This window comes from Chenopodium album, chromosome 8 (assembly GCF_948465745.1).
Source record: "Chenopodium album chromosome 8, dcCheAlbu1.1, whole genome shotgun sequence".
NCBI classification, from domain to species: Eukaryota; Viridiplantae; Streptophyta; class Magnoliopsida; order Caryophyllales; family Amaranthaceae; genus Chenopodium; species Chenopodium album.
In genome coordinates, this window is record NC_137841.1 from 850,524 (window position 1) to 864,977 (window position 14,454).

At 33.3% G+C, this 14,454-nt stretch overlaps 1 protein-coding gene across 1 annotated transcript; it reads right to left on the reverse strand.

Moving 5' to 3' along the window:
• Nucleotides 1-10,110: 10,110 nt before the first annotated feature.
• LOC145642536 (uncharacterized) lies at nt 10,111-12,686 on the reverse strand. Its single transcript, XM_081693741.1, has 4 exons — nt 11,528-12,686; nt 10,547-10,676; nt 10,348-10,434; nt 10,111-10,219 (listed from the first exon to the last, which is right to left on the reverse strand). The coding sequence occupies exons 1-4, from the start codon at nt 12,624-12,626 to the stop codon at nt 10,111-10,113; spliced, it is 1,425 nt and encodes a 474-aa protein (XP_081549867.1). The 5' UTR covers nt 12,627-12,686.
• Nucleotides 12,687-14,454: the final 1,768 nt, after the last annotated feature.

Below are 14,454 nucleotides of genomic sequence, written 5' to 3' on the forward strand. Positions count from 1 at the left end.
GTAGAATTGAGGACGAGATAACCAGCATCATTCGTATCGACGTTTCGAGCCGTAAACTCAACTCCATCTTCATCTACTTCAATCACTCCAAATCCAATAGGATTGAAATCACGTTCACAAAGTGCATCAATTGCTAGTCTAAACTTCTTTAATGGGGTTATCTTGAAGTTAAAGATTTTTTCTGGGTTTTGTTGTGAAGGTTCTGCCATGGTAGTAAGTCGAAAAACAGAGGAAACAGAGAGAGGTTAACAAGATTAAGCAGAGTAAAAGTTTGTGATCAAGAAATCGGTTTATATAGTGGTGAATCAGCAAGAGTTTGTTACACTTTTTTGGTTGGTTACATAACTAACTTCCTATAATCGTTAGTGTGTGTATGTATTTGCTGTGATTGGGCCTGTATTCTTGACTGATTTGGACTGTTAAGGTGTAATAGGGCTGACCCAAGGAAGTGAAGCTCGAACATTTTTTGAGACCCCATTTTGGAATCTATGTCGTGCTAACTTAAGACCACGTAATAAGTATTATGATCTTCTAGTGGTCATATATAATTTTGAAGACAGTGTATCCCTAGATTTGTTAACACCAAGTCTTAAGACTTCCGAATTTAGTTCAATTATATTGTGGATGCCTCGAATTTTGGACAGTTTTGAACTATTTTGGATCCATGAAAAAAACGTGTCGAGGTTGCTCCCATAGAACCATTTTGGGCATGGCCGTGCCGACACACGGGCGGCACGAGCCAGGCACAAAACCTGCACGGCGGCCCACTTGTGGGCCGTGGGCCGTGCCATGAACAAATTTTTGAAAAACATGCACGGGCACGGCACGATCACTCGGCCCATAGCACGGCACGTGGCCCTCTATGCACGGCCCGATACGACACGGCCCGTGAAAAGTTATTGTACAATTTTTGTATTATCGAACTCCGTATTTCGTATAATAAAATAAGCTATAAAATTAAGTTATTCACCAATTATTGTACGATTTTTAATTATCATTATAAATTATTGTATTATCAATTTATCGTACCGGCATATAATAAAATAAATTATTCATCAATTTTTGAGTTATCGGCTTATCGCACTCGTAAATTTTTTTAACTATATGCATTGTTATGTTGCTTTTTGCTAAATAATACAGAGTAATATAATAAATCAACAATAAAAAAACATAAACATAAATTAATAAAATTATTCAAATATACTCATTTTTAAAGTTGTTCAATAAATATATATATATATAAATTTAAAAATGGAAAAACCAGGGCGGCCGGTTGCTCGACATGGCATGGCCCGTCAGGCACGTGGGACGTGCCGTGCCGTGAGCTGGGGTGTGCCAAAAGATGGCACGGCACAGCACGGCCCGCCATAAAGTAGGCACGGTACAGCCCGGCACGAGCCACCCCCGGGCACGGCACGATGCCCACATTTAGTTTTGAGTAACTGGTAGCGTTTTGACTAAGTCAAAACACTAGTAGATAATTAGTAGGGTTTGACAAGGTAGCGGTGTTAGTAGCGGATAGTGGTAGAGATAGTGGTTGTTTGGAAGATTTTCACAAGCATAAGGAAAACAAGTGTTTCACCCACAAAAGTAGCGGTGCATGTAAATATCTGACTTAATTCATCACGTTCAACAACTTATTAAATCTCTCATCCAAATTCCTCCATTAGAGATTAATCAAATAACTATAATTAAGTTGTTTAGAAGTTCTCAAAAGTTGTCTTAAACAGATTAATGTCAATAGCATAAGTGTCAAGGCCACATTGAAATTATTCTTCTAATGACAAGCAAATGTACAAATCTCCTAAACTCCCAAGGAAAAGAAGGAAAGAGTAGCCAGAAATTATGACGATTTTGACAATTCTAATTGTACAACTCTTCTCTCGTACTTTTTGGAGTGGGCCAATAAATCTGCATATTTAAAAATAAAAGAAAAATAATCTCAAAATAAATTTAGGGGAGTAAATGGACCCTAAATTGGGGTTCACCACTTTCACTAGTCATTAACGAAAACAAGTATCTTTTGATGGGGTCTACCTATTTCTTAATCACATTATTTCCAAATGTGAAAGTCTAGTTGTTTCTGTGTAATTTCTTCCAACTATATTTTCTTAATTCAATCCTTATATTATTTTTGTTAATATGGATGGCCATCTAATGTGTGTATTGCATCCTCTTAAAAAAATTTTAAAGTTAAGTTCATTTGCCTAATTGTATTTCCGAAGAACTTAAAAAGGTTGCATGGTTAAATCAATCTTAAAACTAATTTTTACATTACTATCTCCAAACTAATTGTGATGGTGTGTTCAATCAACCTTATTATTTTTATTTATCTTATTAGAATAATAGAACTTATTAAATCGGAAACTAATTTTATTGTAATAGAATAAAAGCCCTTAATTCTTGAACTTCTTGTATGAACTTATTTTTCACAAAAGTAGGTGAATATAACATGGCTTATAAGTTCAAGCTAGTTATTATTTTGTCATTTTTTTTACAAGTACATAAATAAGCTTACTATCATTTAAACCTATACTTGCATAGGAGGTTGCCCCTGTCTTTTTGATAATGTTGATCAAATGGCATACTTGTAAATAAATGGCCAAAATTTACACTAGTCACTTTAGATTCGTTAACACAATTAGTTGTTTTGTTAGTTGTTCTATCATGAACAATACACATTTTATGATTAATTTTATACAATACAAGTTTATCATTTTGATAAATATGGGTTGTTTATCAAGATCATAAACTTGTATTTTTCCATTACTTAGTTGCATTGAATAAGACATTGTGGTTAGAAAAATCAATTATTAACAGTGGCTCGCTTACATATTGTACTCCATAGAAATTACTCCGTATTCAATTATGCAGGTATGTCATTTACAATATTATTGAAAAACTTTGTATATATTCGAATTGTATCAATTAAATGATTTATTTTTTCCATTGGTATTGTACGAGTCCCTCCTTAAGCCTACATCCCTTTTGGTTCCCTGTTCTTTTTGCACAATTTTCAACAAAATATTATAATTAAAATATATCTCAAGTTAAGTATTACTTTGTACAACAAAAAAAGGGCAATGCTATATGCAGCCTTAAGGGCTGCATATATGCATCTAATATCTTTTTTTTTTAGTATTAAGTTGGGAATTTGTCAACAATTCACGAGTAAATTGTTGTAATAAATGTTTATTTATTGTCAATTCTTTCTATTTTTTAGGGCTGTATATATTTTTGGATCCTATATTTTTTCCCAAAAAAAATTCTAACTTTTCAAGAAATTATATACTTAGATTTTAAAAATCAAGATAAACATCCTCCGATCCAATCCCTTCCCACTTTGTAGGACTTCCTTCTTTCTAAATTGCATTCACGTTCCTATATATTTAAAAACAAAAAGAAATTCACATTTCCTTACCTTTAAAACTAGATTCATATGCACGTTATAAGTGAATTAGGTTTCTTAATTGATATATACACCAACCATATGTATTAAACGAGTTAAGTAAAAATTAGAAGCATTTTTAGGTGTTTTAGCTGGACACCATAGCATCACCCGTGCTTAGCTTATATAATAGAGAAGAGAAGATGTTGTTGTTATATATACAGAGTACGACGGTTTAAATTTCACATCTTAATAATGATAGTTTGCAAAACATATTCAAGTGGAACCCTTGGAACAAATTAACAATTCAAATGCAAATTAAAGAAAAGGGATATCTATCAATTTTACAACACCAAGTATATATAACTCACAACAATTACAACAAACTTCAATTTCCAATTACACAATTACAACAAACTTTCCACAATAATACAATTTACTAGTACACAAATTCATAAAGATGTTTAAACCACCAAGAAAACCAACGGATCATGGAAATGAATGAAAAACCATTGCACATTATAGAAATTTATGATGAACTAATTAAGCGGGACCGTCGCGAATTCGCTCGTGCATGCACCCACAACAAAAATGAAGAACAACACCAAGGCAGGATCGGACTAGTCAGCAAGTAATCTTCACTCCAACCATCTCAATTTGACCACAATTACCAGTTGCGCATGTCTCCGTGATGCTATCTGTTATTATTGACATGTTATAATAATAAGTGACTACAGAGTACTAATTTACGGAGTAATTAATTTTCTACATCTGATTCTATTTAGAGATATTAAGAGCTGAGTAGATATGCTCATACTTCGTATATTCTATCTTAATAGAGTATAAAACATATTTCTGGAAATCAACCATGATAGAGTCTATCATATCTCTTTATAAATTCCATACAAAAAATAATCAAGAAAAATGGATCGATATTACTAGTAAGATACTAGATACTACGTGCATACATGAGAATTTAATTGTTTTTTTTTATGCAAAGAATTTAATTGTTAGTAGTATCATCCTCTAATTGAATCATTATTTCAACAAAAATCAAGATTATTACGCATTACGTATAGTTATTATTAGTGTATCAAATTATCAATCATCCCCCAACTAATATAAAAAGTGACCTAAGGTTCTAATTAAAATAAAGCTAAGTGCAACCGCAAGCATGCATATATATATATATACCTTGAGTATTATTATTGTTGCAGCATTTCCAGAGCTTATAAGCCACAAAAATCAGGATGATGAACGAAGACGGCCACACAATCTTACTCCATTGTAGAACGACCAAGGTACCATTATTTTGACCATCATTATTCTTCGCGATTTCTGAATAACTTGGTGCTTCATTGCGAATAGCATGAACCGCGGGAGAGATGATCGGTAGAATAGAAAATGCGTAGGAGATTATTATTTGTATATCGATCGACTTTGCCATTTTTGCTGTATGAAAAATAAAAGATAGGAAGAGTTTATTTTGATGTTCGTTATTGGAAGAACAAAGCAACGAAAAATGGGAGTGTATGTATGTAAGAGAGTTTTCTAATCTAGGCATGTTGACATATGATTATATTTATATACGTTGATTTAAGAAATAAGAAAATAATATTACAACCATTTTCTCTTTCTCTCGTTTGACTTTTGAGGACCAACCTGTATTAGTATACAAAACTTCGTTCAATTTATTACACTTTTTTTTTGTTTTTGACGAAATCAATTGTTGAGCTAGAAAAAGATAAAAAGAGAGAAAACTTATTACAAACTCACATCTCACAACATTTAGGGGTTCAGCTCCATTTTATTTTGCTCTGTTTTTTTTGTTTTTTTATAGATAAGGCGAGGACGGATAAATGAACAATCTTACTAGTCGGTATCATGTTGAGTTCTTGACCCAATAACTCCACGCAATCACGCATACTATTATGCATCTAGGCTAGGCTACTTCCATCAAATATTTCAATTGTTCGTGTACTTTCTTTGAAACTTACTATAGAGTGCTTATATCTTAGCTTCGTAATCCTAAATCAAAGAGACTGTTTTGTTCACTTTATTTTTTACATATTTCAAGTGTAATAAGTTTAACTAAGTTCAGTTAAGTTCATGAAAAATAAATTTTGATATTGATTATTGAAGTACAAATTACAATTAAAATAAGTTTAATAAGTTCATAAAAAGTGAAAATCAAGTAATAGAATACACTCTTAGGGCCTGTTCTCATTGACTGAACTCAGCTGAACTGAACTGAACTGAACTGAACTGAATTGAATTGAACTGAACTGGACTGGACTGAAATAAATATTTTATAAGAGAAGGAAATTAGGAGAGGAGTTGAACTGAACTGAACTGAATTTCAACGTAAGAGAACAGGCCCTTAGTGGCTATAATAGATGAGAATAACACCTAAACGGCTAAACATATAGACTTAGGATCTGTTCTGCTTTACTGAACTAAACTAAAATGAACTGAACTAAATTTTTTATAAGAGAAAGAAATTAGGAATTGAACTGAATTGAATTGAATTTAAGCTAAAAAGAACAGGTCCTTAATGTTAAACTTTTTACCTCGGGAAATGAAGTGATATTACCTTATCTCCGTTTCAGATTAATTTAAACATGTTGGCTCATACATTATATAGACTAACTTTGATTGCATCTTTGTGCTAATATATTGTTGTTGAATTAGTGTAATGTCTGATTCACATTTTTATAATAATTTTATTAAACATTAAATAAAAATGTGGAACCTAAAACGGGAGGGATATTTAATTTTCAACTTGAATAAACTTTATGGAATACTAATGTATTACTTTTGATAAAAGATTATTTTAGCCACACAAGCGAGTTAAGTATTCTGGCTTTAAAAGAAATTACATTTTATTCCTTATACCTTATTATAAATTTATAATCCATTTACATTTTACGGGCAATAATTAGTTTTAAAGAAACCAAAAAAAACCTAGAAAGGCAATTCCTTTAGTAAAATGACTAACATAAAACCGGGGGACAACAGTAAGTTAAACAAACATAAGTATAAATGAAACAGTGCTTATAAAACAGATATTAAACCGACAAAAAAAAAAAAAAAAAAAAAAAAAAAAAAATATATATATATATATATATATATATATATATATATATATATATATATATATATATATATATATATATATATATATATATTAAACTGAAATAAATAACAGTTTTTAACCTAATAAAAAAACGAAGAATCTTCAAGAGTTCAAACATTGATATAGCATAATGTTTCAGTGACAGTAATTACAAACCACAATATTTTGTAGAACATTTTGCATGAATAACAGGGCACTCTTCCATTTCAGTAAGCTGCACATATCCTAGCAAGATGAGTTCTGAATACATTGGAGGAATCTGCTAAGAGTCCTGATTTCCATGAACCTTCCCTGCAATCGCCGTAAAAAACAGCAGTATTTGCAGATAATTTGCGACGTACAAGATAATTTGCAGATAGTTCAGCCTTAATAAATGTAAAGAATGATACGGAAAAGGGGGGAGGGGAGAAACATTTTTTCAGAAGGGGTGGGGGTGGGGTGGGGAAGGGAGGGGGGTAAAAAATATCAGGGATCTCCTCCAAATATTCATCAGTAAAGCTGAAAAAGAATGCCAAAGATGTAAATTCTCGAGCCAATGCATTTTGCTGCATCTGCAGGGGACTAAGGATGGTATATCCCCACTGTATGTACATAATTTTGGCATGATGTCACCACTTGAGCACCAAGGTAAAATAAGGGGGGAAGGGGAAAAGTTAAATGTCACCACTTGAGCACCTAGTTCCTCTCTTGCTTTGGACATCTATATACTTTTCTTTCGTCTATTAGGTTCTGTAACTTTCAAACTACCAACTGCCTTAAATTAGCTCATTCATCATGATAAGGATATGCATACATTTAGTGGACATGGAGTATTCCCTTTCAATGCACAATTTAATTGCTTTAACAAAATCTTCCCTCTTAAATATTTTTCAAAATTACTCAACAGGCTTTGGATAAGTCAGGGAATACGGCATGTACACAAAATAGTATTATGGTCCAAATTGGCTTTTTCCAAGGATGGCAAGTTAATACAGTTTAAGAGGGTAGATCCTATAACCTGAATAAAATGTGCTGTTTTTCTTGCAACATACAAGAGGTTATGCTGGTTTGAAGGAATTTTCCCAGCCCTGGAAGCCTCGCATGCAATAGCTGCTCTGGAGAAATTGTGCTCTACTCTGCCTCATGGCACCAAGGTTGTGGTCAACTGCAGTGGGCGAGGTGACAAGGATGCCACCACTGTTCAGAAGCTTGACCAACTTCTCTTATTCAATGCTATGGTGGGAAAAAATTATCCATCAAACAGCACTCACTATGACTGCAGCAAATCTGAACAACATATAAGTTTTGGCACAGAGTGCAAAGGTCTTGCACTAGAAGAAAAGGCTACGCATGCAACCAATAAATATCAGAAAGAAAACTACCGGCTGGTAAGACTAACACAAGCAGATTAGCTAAATAATATCATAGAAGAGGATGAGGAGATTATCAGGAAGATAAGACTAGTTCTACCTCTTTGGAGATTCAAGTCCTCAGAAGTCAGGCCAATAAAATAAACATATTCTGTATATATGTAATCGCGTCACAACAACAGTCTTCTCTTTACTGGAGCCATAATATACACATTAATATATAACCCATTCTCATAACTTAGTGTGGCTAGCTACTGTAATTCCAAAATATGCAATGTTGAAGCCTTTTGCAAATAAATGACATGACACCGGGGATAGCTGTAACCAGCTGCTTCCCTTTCAAGTTTCAACCCTGCAAATTCATATTTTGGGCAGTAGCCTTCTCTTCATATCAAATACAAAGTAACTGATCAATGAGTAAGGGCAGCTCTTCATGGGATATTTATTTCATCTCAAATAATACCAAAGTAGTTGCAAGTTTGCTTTTATAAAGTCATAAGATGGAGTGATGGACCATCAAACTTAATTAATAATTGTATAATAACATTTGGCACTTATAATCCAAAATTCAGAATCCATAGTTCCTTAAGCCTATTCATCCACACACAGAATATGTACGTCTCACAAGATAAAACCTAATTGCTCAAAACCATAGAATCTCCCCACGCATTATGAATTATGGCCACTATGCTAGAGTCACTCAACCAAGAATCTTCAGAATTTGTTTCATTGCCAGACAGAACATTTTCATAAATCAACAATTCACAACATTTGGCATTTAGAATCCAAACATCAGCAGTTAAGAATCCAAAGTTCCCCCCACATAATCAGTAACATCCACATACCAAACACGCATGTCTTGCAAGGAAAACCTAGTCTCCCTTAACATTATGGATTATGCCACTACATTTTGAGGCACTTGAGCACGGACGTTTGGAATTTGTTTTATCGCAGGGAAAAAGAAATCACAGCTCATGTTGAGCAATACATTTGTGATATCATCAGCAAAATAAAACACATCTCTATATCTTTGTGGCATTCAATATATTTTTTGAACCAACGTATAATAAATAGCATAAAGTAGATACTAAGGCTTCATTCTTTTCATCTTAGAAGAATAAATTACAAGAAAAATAAGTCTATCAGATAAAGGCTATCACATTCTGTTAACAATTGAAATAAACGTGTAGCACTTCAGATAAGTTTCAGTAAGTTAAGGAGTTTTCAAGTAAGCAAAATGAAGCCTAAATCTCTATTTCATAACACACAAAAAACAGTCAAAGCAGAAGCTCATATGCCTTTAACGCACCAAACGTAGGGGAAGATAAAGTGCTTAGCAGAAAAAGTTTGATCTCAGTCAATCAGATTCTTAAACAACTTCTTTATGAAGGATATTGACGTGTTGCTTGGGAGTGAATCACTCATGACCCAACACTATAGCAGATAGATAGCTAGCTAAGAAATTCGGATTGTAATATAAAGCTTATAAGAATCTTGCTTTCAATCACTCGTCTAAATTTAATCAGAATTAAGTGTAAATTGACAATAAATTCTAGTTTGATTTTGTCCAGACCACAGAAGACAATATTACCAGTTGCTCCCACTTCTAAATGAAGAAAAAATAGTAGGGTGAACTGACAGTAAAATGATTTCATTAGAGGAAATCAGGAAATTAACCAGAATGTTTTAGCAAAAAGATATGTCCTGAGAGGCTGAGACTCGTGATTATAGCCTAATGGCCATAATTACATTCCAAAATATATTTACCTGTTTGGTAAGTAGGTGGTAATGGAAATAAACTTGTATTATATTTGGGGATGAGGAAACATACTTACATTATCATGGTCATTTGCATGATAGATTCATTGCAAAACTACAAATTAATTCATACTCCATACGGCCCTTTATAACCTCCTATTAAATGGGCTGTTTGTGGTATTATTTTTGAAATTCAAACACTGCTTAGATCCCAATAATCAGCTACGAGACAAGTTCCAAAATTTACAAAACTATGTACTATAGCATATGCAAGTATTTAGTACTCCCTCCGGCTCAATTTATTTGCCCCATTCGACCTAAAAAACAGTCAAATGAGGCAAGCAAAATGAGATAAAGGGAGTATAAATTATACTTCATATTAACTACTTTTAACAAATTAGTAAGTCAACAATATTGATCAAGGATAATTACTGTTCTATAAGCAAAGGAAGTACGCAACTGTAAACATAACTATCATCTCAAGTCATAAGCAAATTATACAAGCAACTATCAAGCTCTGTTACCTGATGGACAGCGACCATGTAGAATCTCCACACTGTCAGAAACATAATTCCAGCAGCACACAAACTGTCAATTCAACAAAACAAAATATTAAATAACAGGCTAAGTGCATAATAAAGGAGCTAAGAAAGAAAAAACACCGATCCAAGTAACAAATTTTCTCATGGCATTTCACAGTACAAGTCAGAACTAACTTCCTACGGACAGCTTCACTTAGATAAGCAATGTCTGGCTTACAACTGTAGCATAGTTGTCTGGTAACAATTATCAAAGAGTGCCAACTATCTCAAGGAATAGCAATGAGCAAAACAGTACTAAAAAAAAAAAAAAAGCAAATTTTGCATTCTCTCAACAGTTTTATTTCGTCAAATTGAGGAATCAAGTTATGCACACAGCATCCTCATAGTCAGTAGACAAGATGTGAACGAATGCCTCTTACATCTTAACTTTGAATTTCTCAGGCCCTTTCCAACTGTATCTCCATGAAATGCATCAAAGAAACAATATAGTTCTAGTAAATAAACTGGAATTGCATGATTGAGAAATGTTATCAAATTCCGAATAGAGAGAGAGAGAGAGAGAGAGAGAGAGAGAGAGAGAGAAAGAGAGAGAGAGAGAGAGAGAGAGAGAGAGAGAGATTGTTGAATGATGATGAAAAGACCAAAAATAGCACCATATCAAACACCAAAAATAGCACCATATCATATTAAAGCATGGTGGAAATGAGTTTGGGGTTTACAGTTCACTACTCTTCAATCTTCCCTTCATACAATATCTCACAACATTCCCTGCCACAAATTTTTGCAAAAATAATTTAATTTTTCAGCTCTCCCTGAAGAAATACAAGATAAGACCATCTTAATATCATAAATCGGCAGAGAAGAATCTAGGTACCTGACCCCTGGTCTTCTTTAGGAGAATCCTAACTAATAATTGATTAGGTTCTCAATCCTCAATCAATATGAAAATGCATTTGTATAAATTTTGAGAGTAGTTGATTCAAGTAATTTCTTAAACAGTCAGTCTGATACTCAGTTACATAGAGTGAAATTTACTGATCACAAAGTGTTTAAAAATGTTCCTCTAATCACCACCAGCTGACAGATTGAAACACTACCACCAACCAGAATGGAGGTTCACTCCACCTCATATACCATTTGCTAAAAGTGTCTTCAACTCTTCATGATAGCCAGCACTACCAGCCTACCACACCTTTCTGGCATAATTTTTTTTATTTTTTATGAAGCTTCTTATATTAGCCACCCTAGCTTGAAAATCAAACCCAAATTTTTCATATTTCTATTCTACTCGTAACTAGGAAAAAGAGAGCAATGTTCATTCTTTGTTATCTTCATCTCCTAATCAAATGATGACAGAGCTCAGGTAACTCATCTTTGTAGGGTAGCACAAACTTGTTTAAGAAAAAAGACTCGCAGCAGCATACAGCCGTCAACATTCCCACTTTAACAGTGATAAGTTTCCTCTCTTCCAAGACCTTTAATATAGTATAGCGCGGCAAAACCCTATCAGTCATACTATATGACATCACATAAGAACGATTTGCTAAGTACCCTGGTTGGCATCCCAACTCATTGATGAAAAAATTCAACCGCTCACGAATTGTTTTCTCAGACAACACCAAACACCGCGGTGTCTTCCTCATCATAACCTTAATATCAGAATCAGTCCATCCAAAGCTCCTAAAAATCCCATACTTAGTTTCCAGGGTTTTCTCACTCAACGAAGCTAGCAATACAACAGCATCAGAAAACTGAATCGACTTGGGAGGAATCCCAAACTCCTCATGGACCCTCTTTAAAATCTCTTCAACTCTTTTAGGAACATGCCCAAAAATCTCAGTATATTGAACTAAAAGATACAGAATTCTTTCATTACTGAAACCATACTTTCTAAACAGCTCTATATTAGGCTGTAATCCTGCAGCAATATCAACACTCATCAACCAGTATGATCTCTTCAAAAGTTTGAAGAATTTTTTGTCATCACCCACAATTGATTTCACATAACTTATCATGGGTATAATCCGATTGGTAAAACCCCTTCTTAAAATTGAAGAATTTGAAGCAACAATATCAGCTAAATCAGAACCAGAAATACCCAATTCTTCTAAAGCTTTAAATTTGGAAATTAGGGTCCTATCAACACTACATTTCAACAAAATTGGCAAAGAAAATTTAAGTCTTTTCATCTGGGTATTGCTAAATCCTCGTTGTTTCAAGTAATCGACAACTAAATAAGGGTTTTGAGTGGATTTAATGCGATTTGATTTACTGACCTTACTCCAGGAAATAGCTGCTTCTTCCCTTGAAAAACCCAGAGATTCAACCATGAAATCCACCATAGAAGAGGGAGAATTTTCAGTTGCAGAAGATGTTGAGTGTAGAAACAAGCGATTGAGGTGGAGAGAGAGATGGGTCCGGAATTGGACGTCATTAGAGCACAATTTCAGCATTTGCGATTCAATTCAATGCTTTTTTTTTTACACAGAACTGAGAACGTGCCGCAGAAATTCAAATGGCTAAATTGTTCTAGGCATGAGATGAAGTGATGAACAGCTTGTTCTAGGAATGACTACTAGTAGAGGTGTCAAACCCGAACCGACCCGAAAAAAATTATCCGTTTCGAATTGTAACCGATCCAAGAAATTCAAGACCCAACCCCCATCTGTAGCTGAACTGAAGTGAACCAGAATCCGAACTTGACCCGATCTAAACTTAACCCGGCACCAATTTGATCCGACTTGAACTCAACCCGAATCCGAATTGACCCGACCTGAACTCAAACCGAACTGATTTGACCCGATCCGAGCTCAACCCGATCCAAAATTGACCCGACAAATAACCGATCAGATCCGATCTGTTTTGACCCGAACTGATATTAACCCGACCCGATTTTAACTCGATTTGATTTTTACCCGATCCGAATTTAACCCGACCATAATTAATTATTGACCTTTTTATTCAAGTTCTTATACTATATATTTACTAATTATTAATAAGTTAACTTTTTTACTATAAAGAAATAGTCTGGAGTCTTAAGTTTACTACAAATCCATCACGTGAGACAATCTGACCAAAAGTAGGTGGGGTCTACATAAAGAGCTCTCTCTTCCTATCTCTCTCCTTTTTTCTCTCTGTATTACAATTGAACGAGTAACTCCAATCATGATAGGTATCTTAGAGAGCGGTATTTATAAGTAAATTCTCTTAAGCATGGAGGGAATGAGGGTATCAGAGGATGATGTAGGTGAATACAAGAGGTGTATGGAATTTTCTACACACAAGCTCTTCAAATTGCCTACATAAATCTGGAATCTTCGTGATTTTCAATATAGTAAAGTATTCTGGAAACTTTGAAAAACCTTGATATATAATGAGTTAGGCTAAGCTATGCTATGGTCTTAGGATCTTTTACCAAAATGACTAATTTGACAAAAGTATTTCCCAAAACGGCTATTATAAAATTTAATTTTCAAACTATCTAATTCATTAATTTGGAAGGAATTAATTTATCTATTTATTATTTTTCTTTGAACCGATTTCCCGATTTGGTTCACTTTATTGATTTTTTATTAATCTGGTTTTAATAAAACCAAAAAAAAAAATAAAAAAAAATAAAAATTATTAGCTATATATTTACTCCATAGCTTATTACTACATATTTTAGAGGTATATGCATAATTTTATTTTTATTTTTTTCAAATTATGCATATACCCCTAAAAAAATTATGCACAATTATAAATACACAATTAGCTTGTATTTGCAGCTTGTCTAGGTGCCTTAATGGCTTAATGCCATATCTTCAATCTTTTAAAAAAAAGTTTTGATGTTCGCTGTTTCTAGAGCAAATAAAATGATTCTATGTTTAATAGTTGTATAACTCTAGTTGTTTATATTCAAGACTTGATTGTTTCCACTTGCTTTCTAAATTTTAGACTTTTATCTTATTGTAATGCAACTTTTAAAACTGGAAGTTTGGATCAATATTTTGAGTGATTGTTTTTTTTTTTTTGTGTAACTTTTTTAAAAATTGAGAACTGTAGCAAATATACCATGTTGAATTTTATTGTTTAATGGGATATTTTAAACTATGGCATTAGAATTTCCCAAAGAAAAACAAAAAATCAAAATTATAAAAAAAACTAATTTTTTAAAAATAAAACCAGAAAAAAAAAATTAAAAAAACCTATAAAGTGAACCAAACCAGTTCAAAGGAATATAAGAAATATATAAATTCCTCCAAGTTAATAAATTAGCTAGTTTGAGAATTAATATTTATA

What these genes read in the sequence shown, in the direction of transcription:
- LOC145642536 (XM_081693741.1), bottom strand. Translation starts at nt 12,626, where the DNA reads ATGCTGAAATTGTGCTCTAATGACGTCCAATTCCGGACCCATCTCTCT. An exon ending in CTACTGACTATGAGGATGCT is followed by an intron (nt 10,435 to 10,546) that starts GTGTGCATAACT and finishes TCCTTGAGATAG; the next exon opens with TTGGCACTCTTTGATAATTG. An exon ending in AGTGAAGCTGTCCGTAGGAA is followed by an intron (nt 10,220 to 10,347) that starts GTTAGTTCTGAC and finishes TTGAATTGACAG; the next exon opens with TTTGTGTGCTGCTGGAATTA.